Source organism: Synchytrium microbalum, assembly GCF_006535985.1.
Source record: "Synchytrium microbalum strain JEL517 chromosome Unknown SmJEL517_scf0025, whole genome shotgun sequence".
Lineage (NCBI taxonomy): Eukaryota > Fungi > Chytridiomycota > Chytridiomycetes > Synchytriales > Synchytriaceae > Synchytrium > Synchytrium microbalum.
Genome location: NW_022158374.1, coordinates 126,408 through 153,461, shown reverse-complemented (window position 1 = coordinate 153,461; position 27,054 = coordinate 126,408). Strand labels below are relative to the sequence as shown.

The following is a 27,054-nucleotide window of genomic DNA, read 5'->3' as shown; positions in this document are numbered from 1 at the left end:
CGCCAAATTTGATGGTGGAAGTCATAATTACGAGAGATCACACGATATATGAGTGTAAATGTTCAAATTGAGAATATGTAGTCTAGCAGTCGTCTCCTTTCAAGTAATTACTTCCTGTCGCGGTGGACAACAATCAGCTCGTTTGATTAAGGAGTAATCTGAATAGTGTAATAGTGTAGTTTTAAAAAAGGTCAGTCGTGCTTTTATATTAATGTTCTATATCTTGCATGCCAAAAGCAGCAAAGCTCACCTCTCTTCTTGAGCCGAACCTTTAGGTTGGCACAGTCAACGAGCGTTCGTGAAGAAATCTATGACTTGTAGCTTTGGATCTAGGGAATCCCTGTAACGCCGCTCATATAAGTTGAGCATTCATCTTATTACCTTGTCAGTCCTCTTGATAAGACCATTGAGCTCAAATTCACGACACCAAACAATCGGCTAGAAATCAGCAAAACGCAACCTCGTTAGCTACATAAACATCTTCAAATCCCTTTTGGCACTCATAAGATCAAAACAATCAAAACAGCAGTGATGTCTTTGTCCGCTACGAATTCCCACTTCATTATACACAACGACAAAAGGTTATAATTTTTGTATACGTTGACGATGACTTTGAATGGGAGCTTGATAGTAATCAGTGTCGATTATTAAGTGCCATTGACAGAAAGACCTCTCATGATGGTCCCGAATCAGGCGATAGTTTTGAGCCTTATGGTGTATATACCCACCATCCACACGACGAGTATGATTCTGATGATAGTCTCGAAACTCGGGAAGGACCATGGGGGTTGACTGTTGACGAGTACAATCGTTTGAAACAACTTCACAACGGCCGTTGTTGCTCGTCAGACAACAGTGCAAATATAAACCACTTGATTTTCAAGCTATGGAACTCGAAGGAATTCCTGATAAACGTCCTCTTAATCGATTTTTCGGGCAGTCATCACTTATGTCACAATCTGTGTCAGAAGTACGTTATACAAGCTATAATGACGATTGTGAAGACAAAGAGCACGTTTTGGATGATATGTATAGGTTTGCTGAAGCTGATAATGATGCCATGTTGGATGAATTGGAGTTGGAGGAGAAAGTTAGGAGGCAAGAGTATTCTTTGCAGTGATCATTGGACGATGACGATCAGTTCTCTCACACATCTGAGCGCTGGGATAAGGATTTTCCAGATCGTGATGATGATAGGGATAGTGAGACATCGTTTGACAAGGACTGAAGCTTTTGGATTATAAACCATCATCGCTTGTAGTATCTAAATGTATGACACTGGTAGCAGCAGAAGTATATAGCAAAACAAAGCCAAGTTTCAATACAGTAAACATTCAATTATTGTCATTTATACTTCGACAGTTTCAAAGTTTGGCCTGAACTCCAACACTTGCAGTCAACGGAACAAAGTGAAACCACATCCCAACCATTTCCACTCGGTCACCCTGTAATCTACCACCTGCACCTATAGCCCGCTTCGTCGCAGCACTGACATCTTCCACAGCAACATCCAACTCACAAATCCCTTCACCTCTGCCATCAGTGCCTTCCACAAACTTGAGCCTCGCATTCGAGAAATCTATACATGGAATGCCTTTATCCAAACTGACAGGCAGATTCAGCATTTGACTCCAATGAGCGGCTAGCTCCTTTGGGTTATCAGACTGTATAGAGCATCCTACAAGCCGTATCTTGTCGGCGCGTTTCGAGGCTGGGATCCATATATCACGTGGACCTCCAGCAGGCCAGTCTGCTAGTGGACTTGCTACAGGATCACCGCCATATTTGGCGTGATGGGATATGGACAGAATGTTACCGCCTCGAGTGTCCTTTGGGTGGAAATGTGCGCCAGCGTCACCTGCAGATCCATGCCTAGGTTGTAAGTCACAAATCAAGTATGAGTTGCCACATGCATAGCGTTTTCAGGAGGCATGAGATCACGTACCCTTCACCACCAGTTCCCCACACAACTCTGATCCCCATGTCTTCCTTCATACGTTTAATGGTCGGTGTAGCATCCTTCATTTGCAAAATAATCATATATCCACCATCGCCTTTCCGTGCTTTCAGGAAACGACCGCCAGAGACTTTGTTGATGTCGCGACCGGGTAATGGTGCAACGACTTCTAGAAAGACACCGCCTCCAAGCACCCAGAGTGTATTGTGGAGACCGAATTCCTAGTTGTGAGGCCATGTTGACAATTAGCTGTTTGATACAAGCAAATAGGAATCAAAATGGATTTTAACAGTTAAAACTGGCGAGATATACCTCAACTTCAGGATCGTGGAAAACTTGTTCGAGATTCAAGCCTTTGGTGATGATGTCGTTGGATTTCGGCAAGTCGTATGCCACCAGAGCTATCTGGCGTAAGAATATAGGAGATGACATGTTTAGAGTGAGCAATGTGTCGAAACGTTTCTAGTCGACGTGAAGGTGAAGCATTAGTCTAGTTCCACAAGTCACAATTTCGTGAGTCAGAGTCGAGACTAGGAGGCGTAACTACTGGATTCTTGCTATTGCAGCTTCTCAGTTACCTTATATTGGAATTAGACAGTGACCGCCTAGGTAAGTGTGGTAGAAAATTCAGTCTTGTTTGATGCTGTGGCAGACCTGGAGTTTTCACGAATGGACGCAGCGTGCATTTTGAAACCAAATAAGTTGGCGCAGTAGTCTCTTATGTATTTATTTGACTTGAACTGTAATCGTTGAATCTGAATTGCTGGCTGTCAAAGTGCCAAATTATGCAAATGTATGCAAAGTTGTCAACGCGAAATTAGAAACCATAACCTGCAACTGTGATGTGATGAGGAGGCATACCTAACGTCTCACATTTAATTTTAGACTACTTTCTGATCTCTACTGCCTAGCAAACCCTATGTAACCTTTTCAGCTTTTCAAGTAACAAAACACCAGGAAATCAAAACCACGGCCTTTCCATGTCGAGACAATCTGCAAGCAAACGGAATAGTCTGGTCATGCCTAGAATCAAAGATGAAATCGTCGGTACTATCGAAGCCACGAGACAGGAGTTGCTTCATACTTAAGGAATCATTCCTAGTTGCTCCTATCGCGGACGTCGATCGGGCCTTGACTGATGACTGTTTAATCTTACATGTCACCTTCCGGAGCAGCATTCAAGTATAGCTTCTTCAATGTAAATAATCGAAAGGCCGTCATGAAGTCAAAGGAATAGGATGAATGGAAGAGGCTGCCAGAGTCTGCAGAGCTCAAGGATGACCTTTTGATTGCATTGAGTGAAGTGTAGGGGACCAGTTCCCAGGTAACCATTTGTTTTATGATGATATTGAGTTGACCAAATTATACACTGTGTGTAGCCTTTGGGTCACAATCCTTCTCCTTATTGTCACGTAGTGTGTTGAAGGATGTATCGTAGTCCCATTTACTAGCAGCGCAGTTAATAAATGCAGCGCAATGATTGTATTACATTTTTAGAATGTAATCGATCTCGTTATGGAGCAGTGTGCCCATAATCTCACGTTCTGAACGATTGTAATAGACATGCGGGACGCGTCAAGCGCAAAGACTCAAATCAGCTAAGCTGGCGTTCCACAATGTTTCAAATGATTGTCATTGCCCTCCTTCACCGTGCAGCGACGTGCCACTGCGTATTGTGAGTAATTTAAATTGCACCTGTTAGCCAAATATCAAAATTCAAAATGATTTAAAGACCTGAGGCATGAAAGAGAGAGGGGAACGACATTTTAAAATTTAAGACTCGCGATTTGACATAGGGGTGGATTTAGCTTACGCTTCTCGCTTCTGTCCTTCCACATTGCGTCCAAAGAGTGTTTGTTCAGTTTTACTTTCCATGGGTGACATATTCATTTGAAACCAGAGGCTGCAACCTTCGTGCACGCTGCTTTTTGTGTGCATGAGAAAATAATTTAACACTCTTGATTGTGGATAACTACAACTACAGTTCCAGGAAACGAATCATGTAGAATCAGGTCTTGTTCAGACCGATCGATGCTAGCTCCAACGAGCGCCAGGCATTAATGAGCTTTATACCCCTGCAAGATTCCAATTCGGTTGTCGATTATGCCATGGAAGGTGTTGCGATGATGGATGCACCGGTTGGCGTTTCTGAAACGTCAGTTTTTGTCTCTACCTTTCTTCCAAACCACGATAGAATCGTGTGACGTACTGTAGCATCCATGTATACAATCAGCAAGCCTAAATTTCAAGACAAGGGCAGAATAAGCCAAAGAAGAACTTTGTGCGAGAATCAAAACACTTGAAATTTACAATCTGCTAGCGGCCGAACCCCACCAACCACCATAGTAGCAGCACCAAAATCCGCTTGGACTTTGTGACCAGTTATCAATTCGTAGAGAATCCAAACAGCTTCAAGCAATCCCATCGTAAGTGAAACGAGGGTTAACAAGTAAAATTTCCTAGAGTTGTCACCAAAACGAAATCATAAGAAGGCTTGGAAATGTCACGTTTCAGATTTATACATTGTACCTGCAAATCAAGACTTCTGGATCCACTCTGCTCTTTTTGCTTCCAGTGCTGCATTCTGTCGTGTCGCCGATCACATCCTTTAGCCTCTGTATCGTCGTTTTGATATGTTGTATGACTTGAGAGTACAGGTGCAGTATAGCAGCCACGACAAGGGCGTTGCTAGCCACTTGAAAGATTGTTTGTGCAAACAAAATTGGGTCTCTTGATGTCCAATCGTTAATGCAGAGGAATGCCGGGTCCTCCCACACTGCGTTTCGATTGAGTAGCATGGTTCCTAGTGAAAATACACCGCTATTTGTTTGATTGGTGAGACATCGTAAACACAGTGAAAATTTATGACACTTACAATGCCCACGTAGAAAGACATCCAAAAACAACATATCTTGGTCCCATATCGACTCTCTGCAGGAAAGGGAATGGTTGAGGTTTAGCTTATTTGATGATGCAACTTCTGGTAGAAGTGACAGCCTCTCCCAATGCAAAAAGCGTCAACCTTCACGAGAATCAACCATCTATCCAACGCAATCACAAAGAATGTAATCATAGTCACCGCCAGAGAAAGCAGGTTAAAGCTGGCATTAAAGTAACAATATTCTTGAGAATAAACAATCCCATTGATTCCTAGCTCCATACTGAATAATATAAAAGCATTTACGGCAAAGACACCATATCCAAGAGCAATGTTCAGATAAAAGACTCGTCTCGATTTCCATAGATCCTTTTCACTTAATAAGGCAGCTAGCAATAGTCCAACGGCAGTCATATTGATGATGGAGAAAATTTCAAAGAAGATCAGCAGTGGTCTCCAATGCTCCCATGGATAGGTGGGTGTGGCGGCCTCCATAGAGTAGACTATATGCTTGCAATCAGGTATCCGATATCAATAGTCGCTAAATCGCAAGTGAGGCCGGAAGTCCAGGAACGTAGGAAGCTCTAATCACATCAGTCAATCATAATATCGTATTGGGGGTTACAAGGTGCTTGGTACGCCGGTAGCAAATCGGAAATTTAGTACCGGAACCTCATTCACTCAAATACGTAACGGTGACAGATAATATGGATGCTGAAAGACCAGCTCACCTTTACGATATGTCTCATTGCCAAAATGACAGCAACCTTAAATATAGTACATACTATAGATGCGCACCCCTTGAGATCACAACGTTGCCATCATTAAATTCCGCTGGGAGAGGCAGAGAAAACTAATACCGACCTCGCGAAACTCTTACCAATTTACATAGTTAGCGTCTGCATTGAATTTCATTCCTGTTGTCGCTATTTATATCGTGTTTTTCTATATTGCGTCTGAATCGGTGCTTTTCAAAAAACAATTATGAGCAACAGGGAACGGACCAGATTGGAGCTCGCGGGCTGCTGATATCGTCACAGTAAACAAGATTTCGAACTTTTTAAAGGTTTTAAACCGTTGTGCAACAGCGAGAGAAAGTCACAACGACCACAAAAACCATGTTGCGGCCTCCTGTATCAGAGCACTACTTGCTTTTGTATACGGAAAGGACTGACTTGATCAAGTTTGCTCCGGCTATTGAATGGTGCTATTTTCACAGCGAATTCAGTCTTCCTTGTGAAAAATGGTGGGGTTTGTTAATCCGTCTGACATTTTAGAGTTACTTTTTTCTCCATGATTTTCCACTTTCGCTTCAAAGAATACTGTCACATTATTGACATAAACGTCAAATGCATCGTTTGAGCCAACATCGAAGGTGAAAACATCGACATTGTTATGGGAATTCACACTGAGAAATTGTCATGTCACTTTGCCACAGGTCGAACCTTGTACAGGAATATATGTAAACCGTTAATAGCTTTTATTCAAGGCTCTTGCACGATTGCATTGGGAATTGGAGTGTTTTAGGCTCGAGGTTGCATTTGAGCAAAAGTCTCAATGTTCAATGTTGGCGCAAATTGGCAGAGGGGCTTTTGAAGGGCGTCAGCGAGCAGTTTGAGAGAATCAGCTGAGTATTTAGGTTAAGAGAAAGATAGCTGTGCACATAAATAGAGCATACGGAAGGAAACAAGTCAGTGACACTCAATTTCGCCATTTTTTGTTTGAGTTGACGAAGCATTCAACAACAAAGTTTTAAGAGCTAATTTGTTTCATACCAGATTTCAAATTTACAGAATCAGACGTGATTCTCGCTCGTGGCCTTTCAGCTTCCTGCCTATATTTCAGCATCCAGTTGGTGATTTGTAGTTTTTGACGTGCAAAGAATATTTCTTCCGCAGTACATCCTTATAAAGATCTGCTATTCAGTATTTAGTCGTTTGAACTTGGAAAGATGCCTCTCTATGTTTCATAGTGTGTTTATCTCTAGCAATGGCTGTTTATGATCATGACACCTTGCAAACAACGCTCAACACGAAATACTGGACGAAATTCGAAATTCACAGCCTGCTCCCGCAACGGCGGGTCTCGAATTATAAATCTGGTTGTTTCTCTAATATTGTGTGATAATAATCTACATTGCTCAGTTATTTGAATTTATGTGCAGTTAAACGCAATGCGAGGTCGAGAATAAAGGCGTGATGTTGTATAGAAGCAACCTGATCCAAGCCCATCACTACAATACCACAAGTTTGCGTACCAGGTTCTAGCTATAAGTAGGGCGAAGCTTCCTAGTAGTACAGCGCGTCTCCTCCCAGATTCAGCGGACGAGGACGTCCCATCCCACGTTGTCTTATTCTTCGATTCGGCAGGCCTGCCATTTCCGTCAGTTGTTGTGGTGACGTACTACCACTATTTGTCAGTCTCAAATCCTGCATTTGTTCTGCTACAGATTCCGCTCCACCGTTTCCTCCTCCTCCACTAATACTACCTCGAATACTAGATGCTACAGATTGAGTATCTGAATCACCTCCAACACTTGAAATCCATTTCTCTTCGTTAACCGCTTGATGTGTTGTAAAGAGTGGCCTTTGAGTCAAAAAGGATCGGACATCCGAGAAGTATGCTGATGGGCTGGAATAGTATGCTGCACGTAAATCTAGCAAGTACGAGCATACAGACAATAATACCGTGTCTTTGGTCTGATCGTTATCGGCGTCGGTGACTGTGAAAGTCGGGAGTGGGATGATGTTGTTTGGGGTGTAGGATGCCTTGTACGGTGTATCGTCTAATAGCACCGTATTCCTCTGCAGAAGGCGTAACCAAACATGAAATGGTAAGATTTCGAGTGTTTATATCTAAAAAGTGAGAATACAAACGAACTTACCGGCGACCAGGGCCCATGACAATGCACATCAATATCTTCTTCCCGACCAAGCGTTGAAAAATCAACTCTTGAAGGATCCACCCATACCTTCCTCAAATCCTTTATTGATGAATGATCTTTTCTACTCTCTTTAACAGCAGAGCAATGGCTCCTATTCCACACAAACGCCAGCTTGTCAAAATATTTGCCAAACACACCATGTGCCAGTGGTAGCGCATTGTTTGGCTGTGCTGACGTCCATGCAGCAACTGTGAAATTGTCGAATAAGAGCGTCAAGAATGTTTCCAGATGCCTGGTTTTAGATTAAATGTCAGTTTTGTTCAGAGTTGGCAGAAACTGGCAAAATGTGTTTTGATGCGTACGGTCTAAAGTAGATTTTGGCCTTGTTTGAAGTGAAGTTTGGCTCGATGGGACAGTGAGGATTAGCACGAGCGAGTTTCCTTGAGCTACTTTATACAAACAAGTATTGGATTAGCATTGAATCACCAAAAACAAAAAAGTGTTGCACAGCCATTGTGACTTATGAAACCTGTCCAATTACACTGCCAAATCAAGACTCACGTTTCCTTTACACGATCTATAATCGTCCCATTAAGGTCGAGAACGATCAACAGCCTTGTATTCATGTTTTCGTTGCGAGGAGATGGGACGGCCGATTCAGACACGAACATGTAGGAGCATATTTCGAAAGAAAGCACAAGCAGAGGATTATCGGAGTTTAACGGCTTAATACTAAACACTTAGCAGGCCGACAAGATTATGTTTACGCGTATTTTATATTCAAATTAGTAAACAGGCCGAATACTCCTGCTACCAATAGTCACCTGCAAGTGAACGTGCTATTTCAACTGTTTCAGTAAATCAACAGTAGATAAAGTTTCATATCATCTTCTCTCACCTTTATCTAGGTTCTGCTCAACGCAACCCCATGAGCTCAGACGAGTCCGCCTCTTTCCTCCATCAGCAAACTCCTTTGACCCCATAACAGCCTTACGATTCTTCCCATTGACAATATATTCAGTAACAGCTCTCTTCAGCGAGTAGTCATCTCGACCGTACCGAGAACCTGAAGTCAAATATCCGAGTACGCTTCCAGTTTCAAAGTCTACGGCGGCTATTTTCTTGACGATTGCTGTATAGAGTGTGTTCAAGTCATAAAGTCTGCGGCTTTCAATACTTCAATCCTTGCATCAGCTTCATCCTTTTCGTATGGCATCCGTTCAGAAGCCTGGCTCTCCATAGACAAATGAGAGTACGGAAATCATACAGACAGCTGAATATTCTACGACACAAACTACCTGAGCTATGGTGCAACAACGAACTGTCCGATTGCGAAAGGCTATGTCCTACACATGAGCAAACCTAGTCACCTCCTTCATTTTCTGCAGTCCTGAATATAATATGTTTGAATACCGGTGAGGCAAATTTGAGAAGAAGACTATGTGCTGGGATGACTTTGGCGACACCATTCTCATCAGTGACTGCAAAGTCATAATCAGAGAGTTCATCTTTGCAGCAAAGCTCATAAATTTGGAGGGTGGATGTAATGACTGGCGTTGGAGCCGCTTGCTCAGGAGTAGGACATAGCCTTTCGCAATCGGACAGTCCGTTGTTGCACCATAGCTCAGGTAGTTTGAGAATAGGGGCAGCTTTCGGAAGAGCTTTTTCCGGTGCAAAGTATCGGATGAAGACTTCGAGAGAGAGAATCAACATCATTCTTCAAGTACTTCCTCAAATCATGCAAGGATATGTCTGATGACAAGAATTCGTGTTAGTTGGTTGATAGTGAAGACACAGTTCCTAATCAAGACTCTCAAACCGGAATGACTCCAAGAGACTGTCGTAAGAGAGGAGTAAAGTTAATCTGCATGGTAAGGTGTCAAGTAGCGTGCGAAGAAACAACCCTTGTCGGTTGCTTTCCACTTTTACAAGAGACGTATTCGGTTTCATTCTGCTGCAAACTACGGGACAGCAAGAGATAGCGATATATGTGATATACCGGTATAGAAGGAGACTCCTTGTGCGTAGCAAATGTTTGAGCTCGTTGCTCAGGCCTTCTTGAGTTCAGATTTTAATCAGCTGTAACTTCTTCCTGTGATCAGGTGCCAAATTCCTTTGAATACGTGACAGCCTCTTGATTCTTCCCAATATAACCGATAGATGCTCGTTTCAACACGTGATCGTCTCGAGCATATCCAGCACCAAGACTCAGGTACAGGAGCACAGTGGTCGCTTTAAAATCAGCTTCTGTGATTTCTGTATGACTGCTTGATAGAAAATGACTACATCAAAGTAGTCAGCAGCTTTGAATATTTCGATTCATAGATCCGCGTCTTCCTTTCTGGAAGACATTCAATTTGAACACGGCATTCCAAAAATATGAGCGAGCAGCGCCCTCATACAGGGACCTGAATAATCTACTTTGATTTGACGACGTAAGACGTTTGCTTCATGCTTGTTTCGAGACGAGCTCCTGAGTAAGACGCTTTCCAACTTTTCAAGATCAATGACGCGAAGTTGGGGAAGAACACTGTATGGTGAAACTATTTAACTATTTACACAACTCTATATTCGTCAGTAACCAGAAAGTCACAATCAGGATCGCGGACCCCGACGTATACTCGGTAGAAGTCCTTGACGGCGACCATTCTCCTCAGCTGAGCTGTAGAAATATCTTTATCAATCGTCAGGTGATTATCCTTGGAGTTTTGTTTATGGCATCTAATTCTAAGTAGTACTGCGATATGTGTAAGTAGGTGTACGATAAGCCGCTTTCAACACAAGTAAACCATTAACTCCTAAGTAGTCTAATGGAAGACAAATATTAGACGACCTCCCCAACGACCTCGTCTAATATTTGTCTTCACAAGAAAACGACAAACACGAAAAGCGTTTTCAAGCGACTTCGATTTTGCGACATGAATGACATGAAGAAAGAGTACTTAGCCACAAGGGAGGGCATCCTGAATACAATGCTTCCAACCAGTTTTCGAGTTTTGGTTTGCAGGCGCGGTTTTACTAGTTTGTTAGTTAGTGAACACAAGGCAGATAATTTCTTGTTGAGTTTTTGCACCGATTTACGGTCTCTCATCGAATAGTCTTGGCCCTCCCCACCAATCTTTCAGGCAGCTCAGTTCTCTATATGCAGTCCCTTCTCACGGTCTCGTGGGTACATGGCAGGCTCAAGGGTAAACGTGCTTTCCATAAGTAAGCAAGTTTTTTTTTGTTGAATTCAACCAGCCCACCAAAACCAAAAATTCAAAACACCTCATTATTCCCTTTAGCAGAAGGATCTGCCTGCCAAAACGCTAAATAAACGGCTTACCGTGTGTAGCATCAGACATTTTAGAACGATGCTCTCGATCAAATGGCTGTTTGTCCTTTCCACTCTAATTGCCACAGTATTGGGTGGAGGAACGAATGCTTGCGTTGCTACCGCAACACGAACGACTACTAGAATAAGTAAGTGGATACGTGCTGTCTTGACTCGTGCTTCTTTACAAGAGTCGTTCAAAGTTATCTTATCTAACTTTCGTTGCCTAGTTACCTCCACCACTACTCAATCATGTGCAACCACAGACAAATTAATCCCGGCTACTGCTACAGCTGGTGAGATGCAGACGACTGCTTTCATTCTGCACGGTTCTTTATACTTGATGTCCACTTTGCGCAGGGATGTTGAAGGGTGCTTACATTCCGGCCGACATTTTAGGTTTCAGCGTAGCAACGGCAACGGCAAAATGCAACTGCATTGTCACTGCTACAGCGACATCTACAGTCACAGCTACTGCTACTCTTCTCAGTTCCAAATGCACTTGCGTCCCCAAGAATGCATTCTGTCCAACCGACAATGGCAATAGTACGAAAAGTTGTTGGCAACGTACCTACACGTATCTAATCCTCCGCTCACAAGTTTAAATCGTTTATTATTTCACCAGGTGAACCTTTATTCGATGGCGTTGCCGTGAATGCAACAACGTGGAACTGCAAGTATGGAGCCTCAAGTAACTTGACAAACTGCTTTTACAGTTCGACAACCGGATTTTTCTTGAATGTTAACAAGACCACTGGGAGTGGAGTTTGCAAATCATCCCTTGTTTGTGACAATGCTTTGAAGTGTCCTGAAAATCAATTGGCATGTCCTGTGAATAATCTCGGGTATGTACTTTATGTTGTAGCCACATCCAGTTCTGAAAGAAAGGTGTATTTACACCTTTATCTGTCAGTGGTTTACGTCTAATCCAAGGATTTGACAATACAGAGCAATCTTATTTCAAGTGTGACTACACTATACCTGGAGGCTCTTGCTACTACCAAGTAAAGGCCAAAAAGCTGCACGAGCTTCCACATTATGCTAACGTGTTGTATTCCCTCTCATAGATCCAAACAAGCCATGTCGGAGTGCCATTTGGAGGGCTCATTTCTGTATTATCTTCCATTCAATGTGCCTCGTATCTGACCTGTGCTCCTCTTACATGCAATGGCACAAACCAAGCATTTTATTGTCCGCAACAAACTTTGGAAGGTAAGCTTGCTCTTCAAAGGGTTTTACTTCTATTTCTCTGCGTTTCATATTATCTTTTCTCAAATAATTCCACGCCATTCATCCAGGGTTTAACTTTACTGGACATATTACGACTAGCGCAGCCGGTTACGAATGTTCCTACGGCACTTTTCAGCTTGGCTGTACTTATTCGACTGGACCAACAGGCACACTTGTTGGTAAAAGCCTCGACTGGCCTTTCGTCGTTAACCTTTATCTTTTTATGACTGTGAACCCGTTGAAATTTTAGGATTACAAATAACCTGTCCTTTGACAGCCCTTTGCTTAGATAAGTAAGTCCTAAATACTGCATTTTTGACAGTAGGCTTCTCTATTGCTACATTGTAGTTTGACCAAAGGCATTTTAGGTCGCTCTTGTGCCAAGGAGCACTGGCGTGCCCATCTACTCTTGGAGCATACTCCAGTTATGGCTACAAGACTGCAGATGGTGTACAAACATGTCAATATGGTCCAAACACAGGACCTGCGGCTGTAGCAGCTATTTGCAATTACGCCGTGGCGACAGGAGCCTACCCTTACAATCACAGAACTCCTGGCCAGCTGATGACTACTCTTGTGAACGGTACTCCATCGGACCTGTCTTGTCCCGCCACCTTGCCTTGCTCCTAAGGCATCAAACTTGTCTGAATACACCAAAAACGGGGGTTGCTTCTTTGAGAATACCAAAGACAACACACCAAAACCTGATTTGAAAAAAGAGAACCTCAAAATGTATTGCTTATTGGAGAAAACAAATATATCAGGGTTCAATATCTGTTTATTCCTTTTTTTGGATAAAGTTAGTAGGGATGTCCTATTTTTGGTTGTTGCCCCTCCCATTCAAAGACAAACTTTGAGATTACATTAAGCTTTACTCATTGCGATCAAGATGGCATCGTTGAGCGATCCTGACTCGGGTGCCTTTCTTCCTTGATGGCATCCATTGAGACACGGGTTTCCAATATGCAACCGCGAGTGGTGCCCTCATACCTCTAGCTAACATCTACAGTGACAAATCAAATAGAGGTAATTCAATATTTTGGGACAGGTATGACAAGTGCTGAATGTGGTACAGCGAGCACGTATTCATCGTACTGAATTCGTAGCTTGTATGTTGTCAAGAATTTAAACTCAGCAAATCGACTAGAAGCAAGAGCAATTTGTAAGCGAACGAATAGCCGAAGGAGGATTAATGAAAAGATCTACATTGAATAACTTAATTTGTCCTTGCTCTAGAACGATGATGGATCACGACTGCGTGGGTTTGGATATTGAAGGTAAACTGCTTCTCGGTTTGTTGGATCTTGTGTGAATGTTTCTTCAGTTTCAAGTAAATGGGCTTGAGACGACCCTGTCTCGTTTGTATTTCTCGATTTCACGCGTAGCAAAGTTCTTGTTCTAGATTTTACGTGGAGAATGTTGGTGTTGCGGATTTTCAGAAATTGTGTTGAGGGATTCAGGCAGTGTTGCTAATTGGGATGCTAGAGAGCCACGTTCCAAGAGAAAAACCCTCGCTCTTGCTAGTACGTGATGGTCCTGCATGTTGAGTACTGAGATGAGTACTGAGAGATGTGACTTGTTGAGATAGTCGATTTGGCCGTCCATTGAGATTGGTCAGAAAATGTTGAGCAAAAAGGAATCTTTAGTGATTGATAGTATTGCAACGAAAACTGCGTTATCATACCATTTTAGCTTGCATTACAGAAGCAGTAGCATTCCTCATATTCGTCATATGATCCATAATAATTGACGTCTCCGTCTCTATGGATCTCCTCTCATCGTCAGCAAAACTAGCAACTACGGATACCTGATGTCTAAACCGAAATGTTAACAAACCAAAAAAAATCAATATGTACAGAGCGTAACCAATTCTGTCCATAGCTTCTCCCTCCTCACGAATTACTGCACCGAAGAAGCATTCATAACGAGATCATGCTATAAGCGTGACTCGTGTGCTGAATCAATACCACCATGGACAGGCACTTGTTTAGGCTTAGATAATATTGATGTCACTACATCACTTGCGGATAAAGGGTGTCTGTCACAGCCGCTGGACCAATTGCACTGTACGTGGTGGATTCGTCTGGAAGCTTGCAGTCACGACATCAATAGTGAGCTCAAGTCTTTTTTGTTTGGTGCGTCTACCAAGACAAAAAAAACCCCCAACAAAGTAAATACTCACGTTTAAAACTCCTCAAACTGCCTCTTCAGGAATCTCTCTGTGCATCAAATAATCAGAACAAGTACGAAGCAACACCACGCAGACAACTGATTTGCACACAATGGGATACAGACCCCGTTGGTCAATTGCTGTAATCGAGCAAGTACTTAGATTTGTGTCTAGCAGTTGGTATATGAAACGTGGTGGAAGGGCTTTGAGACATTCAAAGCAGTGTCAAATGCGAGAAAACCCCCCAAGTCAGAGCGTAAATACGTCTTCAACAGATAAGCTGTCTCACGTATCCATCATTATCAACGATCCGTACCTTGGCAAAGGCCAACAGATCCTTACCGCTCGCGAGTTTACGGAGGATGACCAAACTGGTGACAACCAAAACCACAAAGCCCAAGAAACACCTCCCAATCAACACCGACCACACACAGGGAAAATCATAATCAAATGCTAACATATATTCAAACAACAAATCGTGTGTATATAATGCAAATGTGATTGTTGTTGGTTGTTTTTCCCCACTCATTGTGGTGTAGGAGCAGAGGGAGCAGCAGCAGAACTACCATCTGTACTTGTTGGCGGTTTGGTGGACACCTGCGATTCTCGTAACAAGAATGATATCCACATATCCGTGAATGACTATCGAAAACCAAATTGTTAGCCAAACAAACAAGAACGAACCTCCCAGGAAGCCAGTCCTCTCTCAATTCAGATTTACCTCACTAGCGCTCCTTTCAGGAGTCCCCCCAACACCACCAGGACTCCTTCCACCACCATCACTACCCGTAACAGAATCTCTAGGCCGGTTCCCTAATCCGACCTTCCATCTCTCCTCTTCAGTGAATTTCAGTATGCCGTCCATCACTCGTAATATTTCATAACGGGTCTTGTCGGCTCCAGCTCGAGGTGCAGCACAGAAATTCACGACGAGAGACGATACGAGGCGTCGATCAACTGCGTCTTCTGCTGATGTGGCGTCACGCATTCGACGGAGGGCTTCGTTTAGATGGTTTTGCAGTTGAACGGCTGTATGAGGAAATAGGTGGAGTGAGAGAGCGCAATAGACAAGAGAAGCAAAAAACCTGGCATCCAGAGGTCCAATACACACCTGTATGTCTCAACTTCCCAACTTGCTCATTCCGTTCACTCAGCTCCTTGCCCAATCTAGATATTTCGGGACCAGCATCTTCAGATTGCACAAGCTTGGCCTAAAGGAACAAACGCTCAATGGTTGAGCGTTGCGCACTCTCGAATAAGCTTATTTTTGTTCTCTCAAGCAGAGACTGACCTCGGCATCATCACATCTCTTCTTCATATCCTGGAGATTCTTTGTAGCAATAGCCAATTGTCTTCGCATTCCATCCAATGCGAATTCAATCTCAGAGTCTTTTGCTATATTGTCAGAAAAGCACTCAGCAAAAAAAACGGATTCTCTACATGCAACCAACGCTTACCAGCTTGAAACTCAGCCAACACACTCTGCAAATTCCCTAAGGCCTCTTCCTTACTCCTCAAACCTTCCTTCAACACAACCATCTCCTCTCTCAGCACCTCACTCATCTCACTGGCTTCCTCACATCTCTCTCGTTCCGACCTTGCATCATTACGCAATTCTTCAACAATGGCGCTCCACGAATCACGTTCTGATTCCAACTCTGCAACTCGTCGAGAATATTCAGATACGGCTGCTTCTCGTTCTGTTGAATCTCGTGTGAATGATTCTTCAGTTTCGAGTAAATGGGCTTTGAGACGTGCCATGTCTCGTTTATATTTCTCGAGTTCGTGAGTGGCGTTGTCTAGTTCTTGTTCTAGTTTTTGGGTAGTGGATGATGATGTTGTGGATTGTGCAGACATGGTGTTGAGTGATTCAGTTAAAGAGGCTAGTTGGGAGGCTAGAGAGTCGCGCTCCGAAAATAAGGAATCTCGTTCTTGTTGGTATTGAGCAAGAGTTTGTGAAAGTTGTGCGTGTTGAGTACTGAGCGATGCTACTTGTTGGCGTAGCCGATTTGATTCGTCCTTTGTTTTCGAAAATGTGAGGAAAGCGAAAAAAAACATGGATCGATTACAAAAGCATAGAGACCATCACGTCCTCTTACCATCTCAGCCTGCAATTTAGGAGCAATAGCATTCTTCATATTAGTCATACGATCCATAATCATTGACCTCTCAGTCTCCATTCGCTTCCTCTCCTCTTCAGCCGAACTAGCTTTGTGCATCCATTCTTCGACTACTGACACATGATCTAAAATGTCGAAAATCAGCCAAAAATAAAACTTCGAAAACATAATACTTGTATGACGGACCTCTCTGAAGCTTCTCCATCTCTCTAGAATGCTGCTCAGAAGAAGCAGCCATATCTGAAATCATGGCTTGAAGTGTCGTATATGCTGCATCTATACCATCCACATCGACATGCACTTGTCGATTTTCAGATAATGAAGTCAATAAATCAATGACGAGGGAAGCTGGAACATTGTTCTTGGTATCTCTCACGGCAGCTGTAGTGGTTTCAGATATCGCATCTGTAGCTGGAGTTATTGATCGAGTTATGGTGGATTCGTCTACAAAAAATCAAAATTATTCCACTAGGTCTCTGTGGTTTTTTGCTACGACACACAACGCTAGAACAAACCGCTCACCAGGATGATGATTAAACCCTTCAACCTGCCTCTCCAGCACCGCAATCTGCTGCCTCAATTCATGATTCTCCAACTCATACTCCTTAATCTTATCCAACCTACTATGTCTTTCAGACTCAAATTCCTCCATCCTCGTCTTGTATGCTTCAGCTTCCTGTGCATGTCTCGAGGCCGACAATCGAGCTTCACTCAATTCACGTCCACGAGCTTCAAGAACCTGATACACTTCTTCCAACTGTTTCTGTGTATCCTCATCATTCGCCGACAAGTTTGACGGTAACTCATTGATCACCCGTTTCAATTCTTCAACTTCAGCAGCCTTCTTTTTGCCAATTTCAACAGCTTGTTGTAGTCGTCTCCGAGTTTCAGCAATCCGATCATCGGAATCTCGTTTCTCTCGTACCATTTCATCTCGTAGTAACTCTATATCTTGGTTGAGAGATGCGATTATAGCTGCATCTTCTTGTCGTACACGGACAAGTACATCGACAGATGGCGATACACGGCCAGAATGATGGGGAGCATTTATATTGTCGTCAGATGATGATGGAGTAGCTTCCAACTCCTGAATCCGTTCAGTCAATTCGTTTTCTCGTCGATGAGCCAAATCTATATGTGTAGCTAAATCGTCTTCTCGATCATGTAATACGGCCCGTGTTTGCTCAACACTTAGACGTAGCTGCGTAACTACTTCTTCTAATTCTGCTACTCGTTTCTGCCATACTGAAGACTCGTCTACATGTTTCGAGTTCCATGTTGATTCAGATTCTTGGATTTGATGCCGCAGAGTTTCTACTTGTCTCGATAATGCGTTACGTTCGGATTCAGAGGCGGATAATTCTTCAGATATGTGGGATAGTTTGATGAGGTCAGCTTCTAGTTTATGTATCTGAGCTGCTGAGTCCTCGTTTTGTTGTTTGGATGCTTCTAGATCGGCTTCAAGTTTCTTTCTTGAAGCCTCAACGTCCATTTTGTAAGTTCGGTTTTCATTCGAGAGTGAAGATATGGTATGTTGTAGCTCGGATATGACAGATTCGTGATCAACACTACTATCATTATTACTACTATTATTATTGGATGCCTCAATGGCAGCATCCCGTTCAGCAGTCAGTGCAGCAATTCTCTCATCCATGTCTTTTGTAACTCTCATCAACTGCTCCGAAGTAGCATCTTGCAACTGTTTCAGCTGCCCCTCCAATAAATGTATCTTGGCACTATCTTCCATCCGAGCCTTTTTATCTTTAGCCACCAATTGTTGCAACTCTTCTTCATGAGATGCAACTAATTCATCTAGAGCCTTCTCGACTTCATCTAATTTATCCTGTGCTATATCCCGTGCATTTATAGCCTCACGATTGGATGTCTCGAGTTGCGATAATCTCGATTCGTAATTTGATTTTTCGGCAACGATAGACTGCTCTAGCTCGGCGAGTTTGCTGGTAAGATTCGAGTTCTCTTCTTCCATCATGGCAATTTTCAAATCCAGATCCAGATTAGTCTGACTATTATTCTTGGATCCAGTACCATTCACTTGCACAGCCTGTAATCGTTCCAGCAATTCACGATTATCATGCTCGAGTTTAACAAGCCGTTGCTCATCACCTTGTTTTATTTCTTGTTGAGCTGTTATACGATCACTCAGCTCTCGATTCTCATTCTGTAATTTAGCAAGATGTAACTCGTCACTCTGTTTAACTTGTTGCAAGTGTTTTAACTGCTCAAGTATCGTCGGTATCTGTTGGTTTGCTTGAACGAGAGCTTGTTCTAGCTGATCTCGTTCGGTACGTAGAGAATCATGTCTCTTGTCGGCGTCAGCTAATAAGCTGTCTTTCTCGTTTGACACGACATCCCTCTCAGAAGCCATTATAGTGAGCTGTTGATTCAGTGCTATATTATCAGCTCGTAATTTTTCGAGTTCGACATGATCTGCTCGAAGCCTTTCCAGTTCGGCTTTCATCGTATCCTCACTCTTACTATTACCCAAGGCAGCAGCAAGTTTCGCCTGCAAATCACCCACACTCCTTTGCAAAACCTCCTCCCTCGCAGCCCGCTCACTACTCAACTGTCTCAGCATGACAACCTCAGCCTCCAAACTGCTCGACGGTGTTTTGGGCCTGCTATCCTGTAAATCGGTAGCCTGAATAGCTTCCAACTCGATTTTCAGATGCTGTATTTCAGACTGTAAACTCATTGTTTGCTGATTTGCTTTGGCTTCTATATTAGCTTTTTGGAGTGTCAGGGCCGCATTGTCATCTTTTAGACGTTTGAGGAGGGCGACTGCTTGGTTGAGTTTAGATTGTAGGGCGTCTGTACTACTACTATTTGACGGCTGTTGTGGTGATAGTGTAGGTGTAGACTGCTGCTGCTGTATGTTTGACTGATTTGCAATACGAGCTTGGAGTTCATTTATCTGCCTAGTCGATTCTTGTAACTTCTGTTGGTGTTCTAGATGCATACGTTGCAGTTCGTTCTGATATCGCTCGTTCTGGGATTCGAGAGATTGGATGCGTTGCATCATGGCGGCTTCATCGTCTGGTCCATCGCCTTGATAATCTAGCGTTTAAGGAAGGTGTCAAACAGTTTAAATGTGTAGTTTTTGATGTTTACAATCGAACGTCAAAACCAAATAGGGAAATCGAGGAGACAGAAAGCAGGATTGACAAGGTTCAGAATATCCTTCAATCTTGTTCCTTTGGGCAAACAACTACAGCACATTCGACCAACTAGACCACAAACAATTCAAACACTCTACCTTCATCCTTCTTGTACGGATCGTCCTTAATGAGCTCGTTGGCATAGCTCGAGACCGTATTGGACACTGAGCTAGTCAATTGACTGACCGACGATAACCAACTCATTGCTTCTTACAGCATTTGAAGTTCGATTGTGGTTTTTGTCTAGTTATCTTAATAAATGAAGCTTGAAATAGGATTTATAAGTTGTAAAAGGCGTGAATCTATTGTAAAAACACGCAAGTTGAGGTATTTGGATTTGGCATCTGCACATTCGCTCGAGATCTTGAAGCTGGACAGTTGAACAGCGAGGACTGCCAGAATCTACAATTGTTTCGTGAATTACTGGGTTTATTGACTATTGTAAGCAGTATACGCACGGTATGTTCGACTTGCAAAACGTAGGCCGTCTGTGTTTGAGAGGTTGAGTTTTTTAACTCGTGTTCTCCACGCCATCAGACTAAAAAGAAACTGAGAACGATTGGTAGTGTGTATCGATATCGGGAATCTCATATGTACACGTAGGAAGTCAAGCTTAATCATTGCCCGTAAGTGTTTTATAGCCGCGGAAGAGCTTCGTGTTACTAACTTGCTCGTAAAAAAAAGCAGTTAATAGATTGCGCAACCCGGCCAACTCTCAAAGTGACTCTCCTAGGCATCATCGTCTACATCCTGTATGTAGTAGTAGGTCTCTCTCTTCTTGGACACGTGCTATAAAGAAATGGATTCATTCACCATTCCAACACCGACATCAACCACGATTACACCGACGCCATTACGCATCAAAACATCTGGAATACCGGCATTCCCACATCATCCAACAACACCTTCCCTATCTGCATTCCTGCCATCGTCAGTTGCAGAATCAACAGTTGAGTATAGTCATACAGGCGATACTGCAACAGATGCACGACCATGGCCAACCGACATTCCATTACCCGACGCGAGATACGATAACGGACTTGTAAACGATGACGATTATCACTCTGACACTGACAATTACCGAACGCCATACGACGATACCATAAGTTTATACATGCAACCACAAACAGCACCACCACTCCCAGCACCCCCACACCACATTCTCCAACAGCTATCCGCCGAATACGAACCCGACTACCCCGACCACCACTATGGCCGCACCACACCGCCACACGACACCCCATACGACATTGACGACATATACGACACATACAATGCCGAATACAACAACACGGACTGGATATACCCTGCCCAGACAATCACATACGAGCACACCTCCACAAACAGCTCGCCGAAACAGGTACCAGCTGCTCCACCACCGTCCATCTCATCCTCATTCTCGCAGACGCTCATCAACGGGAATAACAACTCGTTGCCACGCAGCATATCGTCTAATTATGCAGGTGCAGATCCGTTGAGTCGGTCGATACATAGAGAGAGGAGTGATTCGCTGAGCTATGTTAGCTCGAGTGCGAGGAGGAAGGCATCGGGTAGTTATCATAGTAGTAACAGTATTAGTGACGGGGATGCTGCGTATGGATGGAGTGGCGCGGATGTGCCGCCTGTGCCAGAGGTGCCGGATTCTATACGGGCGTCTAATGTGAGTTTGTGAACGTGTCTGGTGCAGAGTTTTTAAAAGTGAGGGGAGAATGGAAATTCAATCCACAATCGTTGTTGTTCTCTTTTTTTGTTGGCTTGGTTGCATCTTTCAGGCTCAAAACTTGGAAGAGAGAGAAAAAGAGAGAGAAGGACAAGTACTCGATATTCGCACTTCATTCTTCAATTCTTCTTTTCATTCAAACACTTGGGCGGAAAAACCATACTTTTAATATCCTTCAATGTGCTAACACCTTGCCATCTCCTCACCACACAGAAACAAACCCACTCAACACCCCCATCACCAGCTCGCTCCACCGCATACCCACCACTAGACTCCTCCCTCCCAACCCCAAATCCATCCCTCTCGTCACGCTACACGGCCGCATCTCTCCACACAATGTTTGACCACGACATCAACGACGACGTGCTGCTCCTACCAACGAAAGCCGAAGAGGTGGACCACGAAATGGAGTTAGCAAAACTGGCAAACCAGAAAAGTAGATTGGATATGAGTGATGATGGAGGTGGTGGACGGGGGTGTTGTGTTGTTATGTAGGGACATTGGGATATCGTAAGTAGGAGTTTTTTGCTTTTGGAAGAGCAGAGGAGGGATAAAGGGACGTGATTATAGGCGTAGATCATGATGATATAGAGTATTAAAGGGGAGGATGGGGTGGATTTTCGGGACTGATTATATAAAACAGTGATACCCCAAGTATAAAAGAACCAAAAATAGATGTATGTCTCATAGAGCCAGTTGTGATAGCAAGGTTTATTTTGCTGTCCGGATATCCAAAAAACATAACAGCATTTGCAACAACTTGTCAATGCTTTCTATATTCCGTTCCTCACTATTTACACAAAATGCAAAAATACATATCCCCACTTTTACTGCTCCTGCTTCATCTTCTTTGCCGGAGACCCTTCATCTCCTCCCCCACTACCACTTGCCACCCCATCATCATGCGCAATCTGCTTACGCTTCCCCAATCCAAACGCGACTTTCTCTCTCCCCTTATTGCTTGCCGAAGACGACAACGACGTCGCAGCAATAACCGGCACAGTAGTAGCCATCAGCACAGGTCCAATCCTCTCACCCTCATTGCTCTGATCCTGAACCATATTATCCACCCATCCTGACGCATGTACAGATGCACTTCCCCCAACAGTCTTCTTGGATGCTAACACACCAGCAGCCTTCTTCTTAGGTGGTTTCACAGCTACGTCCTTCTTGGCTAGCGGTGTGTCGGATGGCATGACGGCTCGGTTACCGACCTGGAGCGTGATGTATGCACTACCGGTTTGTTGTTGTCGATCGAGTAGGGCGGCGGCGGTTCCTAGTGGTGTGTCGGATGTTGGCATGGCTTTTTCTTTGAGTTCTTGGGCTATTTTGGCTAGTTTCTTTTCAGTCTTCATTTTTCCTGGCTTTACGCCGTGGAATTGGTGTGAGAGGGTTTTGAATGCCTAGTGAATATGATTGTAACAGGGGAAAAGGGTTATTTGGTTGATTGATAAATTTTCGATGAGAGAAAAACAGGAGTTGATCACGGAAGAAAGCAAGCAAAGCAAACTTGCACATTACCTCTTTGGGAGTCAGCGTCCTACCAAACTCATCATGGTACTTTAGATCAACAACCGGCTTATAATCCTTAAACCTCTCATCAATCTCCCTCAACCTCGACCTCTCTTCAGCACGACTCTCAGCCTCCTTCCTATTATACTCGTCATCCTCATCATAATAAGTCTGCCCACCACTTTGACCCTTCTTCTTATTCGCCTCATTATTAGCACGATTAGCAATCCGTTTCTTCTCCTTTTCTATTTCCTTCAACTTCTCCTTTTTACGTTGCTCATTCATCCATACCATGCGATCACGCCCTTTTCGTTCCTTTTCTATAGAATCAGAGTCAGTCTTTTGGACGAGACCCTTTTGAGAAAGAAGGGCTATGGTTGCTGCGAGGCCGGAGGAGACTAGTGGTTCTTCGAATTCTTCAATGTTTGGTTCTAGTTCTCCTTCTTCTCGCTCTTCTTCGACTTCCATCATTGTTGAGCCGTTTATACTGGGTTCTTCTTGGTCTACATCCATGTCTACTTCAGCCCATTGCTGGGATGGTTTATGTGATGGTTGAGTATTTATAGGTGGTTGTGGAGTATGTGTTGGTTCTACTTCTTCACGTTTAACTTCTCGTTTAATGTTTGGTTGGAAGGCAGGAGCTGTACTTAACGTCCGTACAAACTCTGAAGTATCGGATAATATCATGCCACCACCATTTCCTTCTTGCTTGATTTCTTGTTGGGCTTCTTCTGCTTCTGCTTCTCTGGCCACTATGAAGTTGTGAGTGGTGTCAGTGGCTTGCGTTAACAGCTAAAAAAGCGAATCTGGTAATTAACCCGAATACTAGCACCACACTCACTTTTAGCAATCTCCTCTTCACTCAACTTGGGCCTCATCTTCATATTAACCCGTCTAGCTCTAGCAAGCTCCATCTGCAAATCATCATCATCCACAAAATTCGTCCCATCAATATTCGCATCTCGATTACTATATGTAAATGTCTTTGGCCTTTCTTCATCTACATCCATATCATCCGTCATGTTACTACCCTGTACTACTGCTGATGGTATCGAATCATCGTCATTGTCACGTTTACGAGTAGATTTAGGCTTTTTGGATTTCTTTTTCTTATCATTTGGTTTCTTGAATGCTAATAACGATGCCTCTTCTTCAGGCGTATAATAATCTTTAATCTCCCTCATCTTGTCCTGACTTAGCGATATAGAGTTTGCTTTTAATCGTTCTGCTATTTGATTACGACGGGTTTCTTCATCTACTATATTTATTCCACCCTTGTCAGCAATAAAGAATCCGGATCTCGTGGCTTGTTCGTCGTCTTCGTCGTATTGGGAGAGGATGTTTTTACGTGTGCCGAGTGTGAGGGATTCTTCATCGTCTTCGAAACCCGTGTAGGCCTTCTTCTTGCGTTTATTTTCTAGGTTTTTGCGAGTACGTTCCGAGTCTGCTATTGCTACTGATAATAGTTCGTCTCCTTCCTCTTCATTCTCTTCAATAGTAGAATCCTTCAGAACTAGAATCTTTTCACCACCGTCAGTGAAATCTTCCAAGTCATGACCGACTCTTAGGCCCGACAAGTCAGCTAAGTTGATAGGTGAGTGTGAGTAGAGCCAAAAAAAGGGAAATGCGTTGACAGGCAATAGCTTATGCAAAAACTCCTCCCTTCCCACTTCCTAGCACATACACCACACATGACTTACAAGCGGTGTAATCCTTGATAGCATCCTGATCCAACTCTTCCAATTCCCTTTCCTTTCTCTTTGCTAGCTCCACCTCTCTCTTCTTGGCAGATCGTTGTACCCATGCCAGAGTATCATCCAAGTCGGCATCATCAGCTAGAGTCGGGCCAGATAGCTTTTGGCGTAGTTTGCGTCTGTTCTTTGATCTGTGATGATAAAATGGGTATTGGTATATAGTGATCCAAAACAATGTCAAATGTTGCATCTTTGCTGCGTGTAATCAACCAACAGCAATATGCTATGCTCAGCACGTACGCTTCAATAGAATCCTTTGCAGCGATACTTGTAGCCTTTTCACGTTCAGCATCTCTTGCTTTCTCGTAGTTTTCAGCAGCTTCTTTGTCCTTGTTTGATCCTTTGCCAGGTTCTAGTGGTTTGAGTCCTAGTTTGATACGGAGAGCATTCGTCTCTTCAAAGGACATTGAAATCTCTGTGCCGTCATCCGCCATTTCGGTGGGTATTGATGTAAATAGCTTGGAAATGAGTTTTGGAAAATGTTGCGAGTGTTTGATGGAATAATCATTGCCTAAGAATGAAACATAATACCACGAAATCGTGTATTTTGATATTTTGAGCTTGGTATTTTCGTTCTAAAGCATTGCACCAGTGCAAACTGCGACGTGACAACTTGAACAGCAAGAACGGTAATTGACGAGCTGAGTACGCTTTGGGAGCAAATCTAGGACCTTGGTCTCGCGTCTACTGCCTGGTTACATAGAAGAACTCACTTTTCACTTATCGCCCGACCAGCGACCGATACAGAATCTGCACTTCAATCTTCCAAACCACTGAAAAAATCATTGAGCAATGACAGTTAATGAGCAAAAGAAGAGGAAGAGAGCTGGTACTGTTGCCAAGGAAGCTCCACCGACAGTAAACAGCGATGAGGAGGGCTATGAAGATGATGAACAAGACGAGGTGTGTATAGAGCGACTTCCTGGTGTTTTTTTGCAGAAAGTTCATCATTTGAGGAGAAAAAAAGGACGTCAGTAGCTGTAGTTAGATTGCTAATTCACACACCAACCACTAGGAACTAATCGATGTAGACTTTGACTTTTACAATCCAAAAGACATTGACTACCATGGCTTGAAATCACTCCTTGGTCAAACATTCGCAAATGACTCGCATCTTGTTAACGTTGGAGACATGGCGGAGCTGATTATATCGCAACCCAATGTCGGAACTACTGTAAAGGCTAAAGATAATCTGGATCCATATGCTATCATCACCGTGTTGAATCTTACTCTTCATCAGGTATGCAAGGAGTGTATGGTATTGCATGGTTCACTTTTTTTTGCTCTTCCATCAATGTTTTATATGAACCTTCATCTAAACAGGACAAGGAATGCATCAAATCGCTCAGAGAATACATACTGGAGAAAGCTCAAGACACACCAGCATCAACTAAATTCACATCAGTGCTGAACGACACAAAGCACCATGTCGGTCTAATCATAAACGAGCGGCTTATAAACATGCCTCCACAAGTAGCTCTACCTGCTTTCAAGATGCTCATGGAGGAGGTGCAGTGGGCTGTGGAAGATGTAAGCATACACAGGCACCGCTCGAGGTTTTTTGTCCTGGTCACTAAAACGCATTTCTTGATCCTATAGGACCAACCATTCGATTTCGAATACTTTATAACCATATCGAAAACATATCGAGAAGTTGAGTCTGAATTGGATGGACCTGCCGAAGGTGCATCACAAAAACAACCTATAGATGTCAAAGGAAAGAAGAGGAAGGTGTCGAGTACGAAGAGTGCTGCTGCTACTCCCAGTGCAAAGAAGGACGAAATCTTTTACTTTCATACGGAAGATGAGATATTTGAAAAGGTAATATACAGGGGAACAAAAGAGAACCACTTACTCCAGATTTGTGCCTCGACTTCACGCCTAACTATGTCTCCCTCCCACCGATGCTCTTAATTAGAAATGTGAAGCATACTTTGATTATACATTCGAAAAAGAAGCTCAAGTATCTGATTCTAGACGAGTCTTTTTGGAAATGGGTATTGATCCTGCTCGTAGAGTATTCCTGTTTCATCGGAATGTGCTGCCGGAGGTCATGGCTGATTTGGAGCTTGTACTTGCTGCTGAATGAGTTCAAGATTTGGAGATTTTTTGTTGAATACTCAAACACACACGTCATGTAAGATTTAACGCATTGGAAGGAGTTCAAATTTAATATATTACTCATATTTGGAACGAGTTGGATTTCTTGGATTGTGTGTTGTTGGAGTGACGTTGTGGTTGAGTTTGGAATGGTATGGCATACATTGTTAAGGATTCCTACTGTTTTTTTTGGCACAAGCATGTGATTTTCGGTGTAGTTATGGCTCCTCCATCGTAACT

General features: G+C 43.3%; 5 protein-coding genes across 5 annotated transcripts; 1 reads left to right on the top strand and 4 right to left on the bottom strand.

Annotated features, from left to right (window-relative positions):
• Positions 1 to 1,364: 1,364 nt before the first annotated feature.
• On the bottom strand, positions 1,365 to 2,389 carry SmJEL517_g04073 (uncharacterized protein; the record flags this gene model as incomplete). The annotated part of the gene is made up of 3 exons (XM_031170001.1): positions 1,365 to 1,872; positions 1,946 to 2,178; positions 2,270 to 2,389. 3 exons carry the CDS (start codon positions 2,387 to 2,389, stop codon positions 1,365 to 1,367), a joined length of 861 nt encoding a protein of 286 aa, XP_031024007.1.
• A 4,734-nt stretch (positions 2,390 to 7,123) lies between these two features.
• Positions 7,124 to 8,390, bottom strand: SmJEL517_g04072 (uncharacterized protein; the record flags this gene model as incomplete). The annotated part of the gene is made up of 4 exons (XM_031170000.1): positions 7,124 to 7,639; positions 7,720 to 8,011; positions 8,082 to 8,165; positions 8,281 to 8,390. 4 exons carry the CDS (start codon positions 8,388 to 8,390, stop codon positions 7,124 to 7,126), a joined length of 1,002 nt encoding a protein of 333 aa, XP_031024006.1.
• A 6,567-nt stretch (positions 8,391 to 14,957) lies between these two features.
• On the bottom strand, positions 14,958 to 19,932 carry SmJEL517_g04071 (uncharacterized protein; the record flags this gene model as incomplete). The annotated part of the gene is made up of 9 exons (XM_031169999.1): positions 14,958 to 15,074; positions 15,154 to 15,461; positions 15,544 to 15,643; positions 15,724 to 15,827; positions 15,890 to 16,451; positions 16,532 to 16,677; positions 16,739 to 16,996; positions 17,075 to 19,627; positions 19,827 to 19,932. The coding sequence occupies 9 exons, from the start codon at positions 19,930 to 19,932 to the stop codon at positions 14,958 to 14,960; spliced, it is 4,254 nt and encodes a 1,417-aa protein (XP_031024009.1).
• Positions 19,933 to 22,275: 2,343 nt separating this feature from the next.
• Positions 22,276 to 25,148, bottom strand: SmJEL517_g04070 (uncharacterized protein; the record flags this gene model as incomplete). Its single annotated transcript, XM_031169998.1, has 5 exons — positions 22,276 to 22,851; positions 22,970 to 23,712; positions 23,802 to 24,542; positions 24,661 to 24,845; positions 24,955 to 25,148. The coding sequence occupies 5 exons, from the start codon at positions 25,146 to 25,148 to the stop codon at positions 22,276 to 22,278; spliced, it is 2,439 nt and encodes an 812-aa protein (XP_031024008.1).
• Positions 25,149 to 25,506: 358 nt separating this feature from the next.
• On the top strand, positions 25,507 to 26,803 carry SmJEL517_g04069 (uncharacterized protein; the record flags this gene model as incomplete). The annotated part of the gene is made up of 5 exons (XM_031169997.1): positions 25,507 to 25,617; positions 25,730 to 25,954; positions 26,038 to 26,244; positions 26,314 to 26,535; positions 26,633 to 26,803. 5 exons carry the CDS (start codon positions 25,507 to 25,509, stop codon positions 26,801 to 26,803), a joined length of 936 nt encoding a protein of 311 aa, XP_031024030.1.
• Between the last annotated feature and the right edge of the window lie 251 nt (positions 26,804 to 27,054).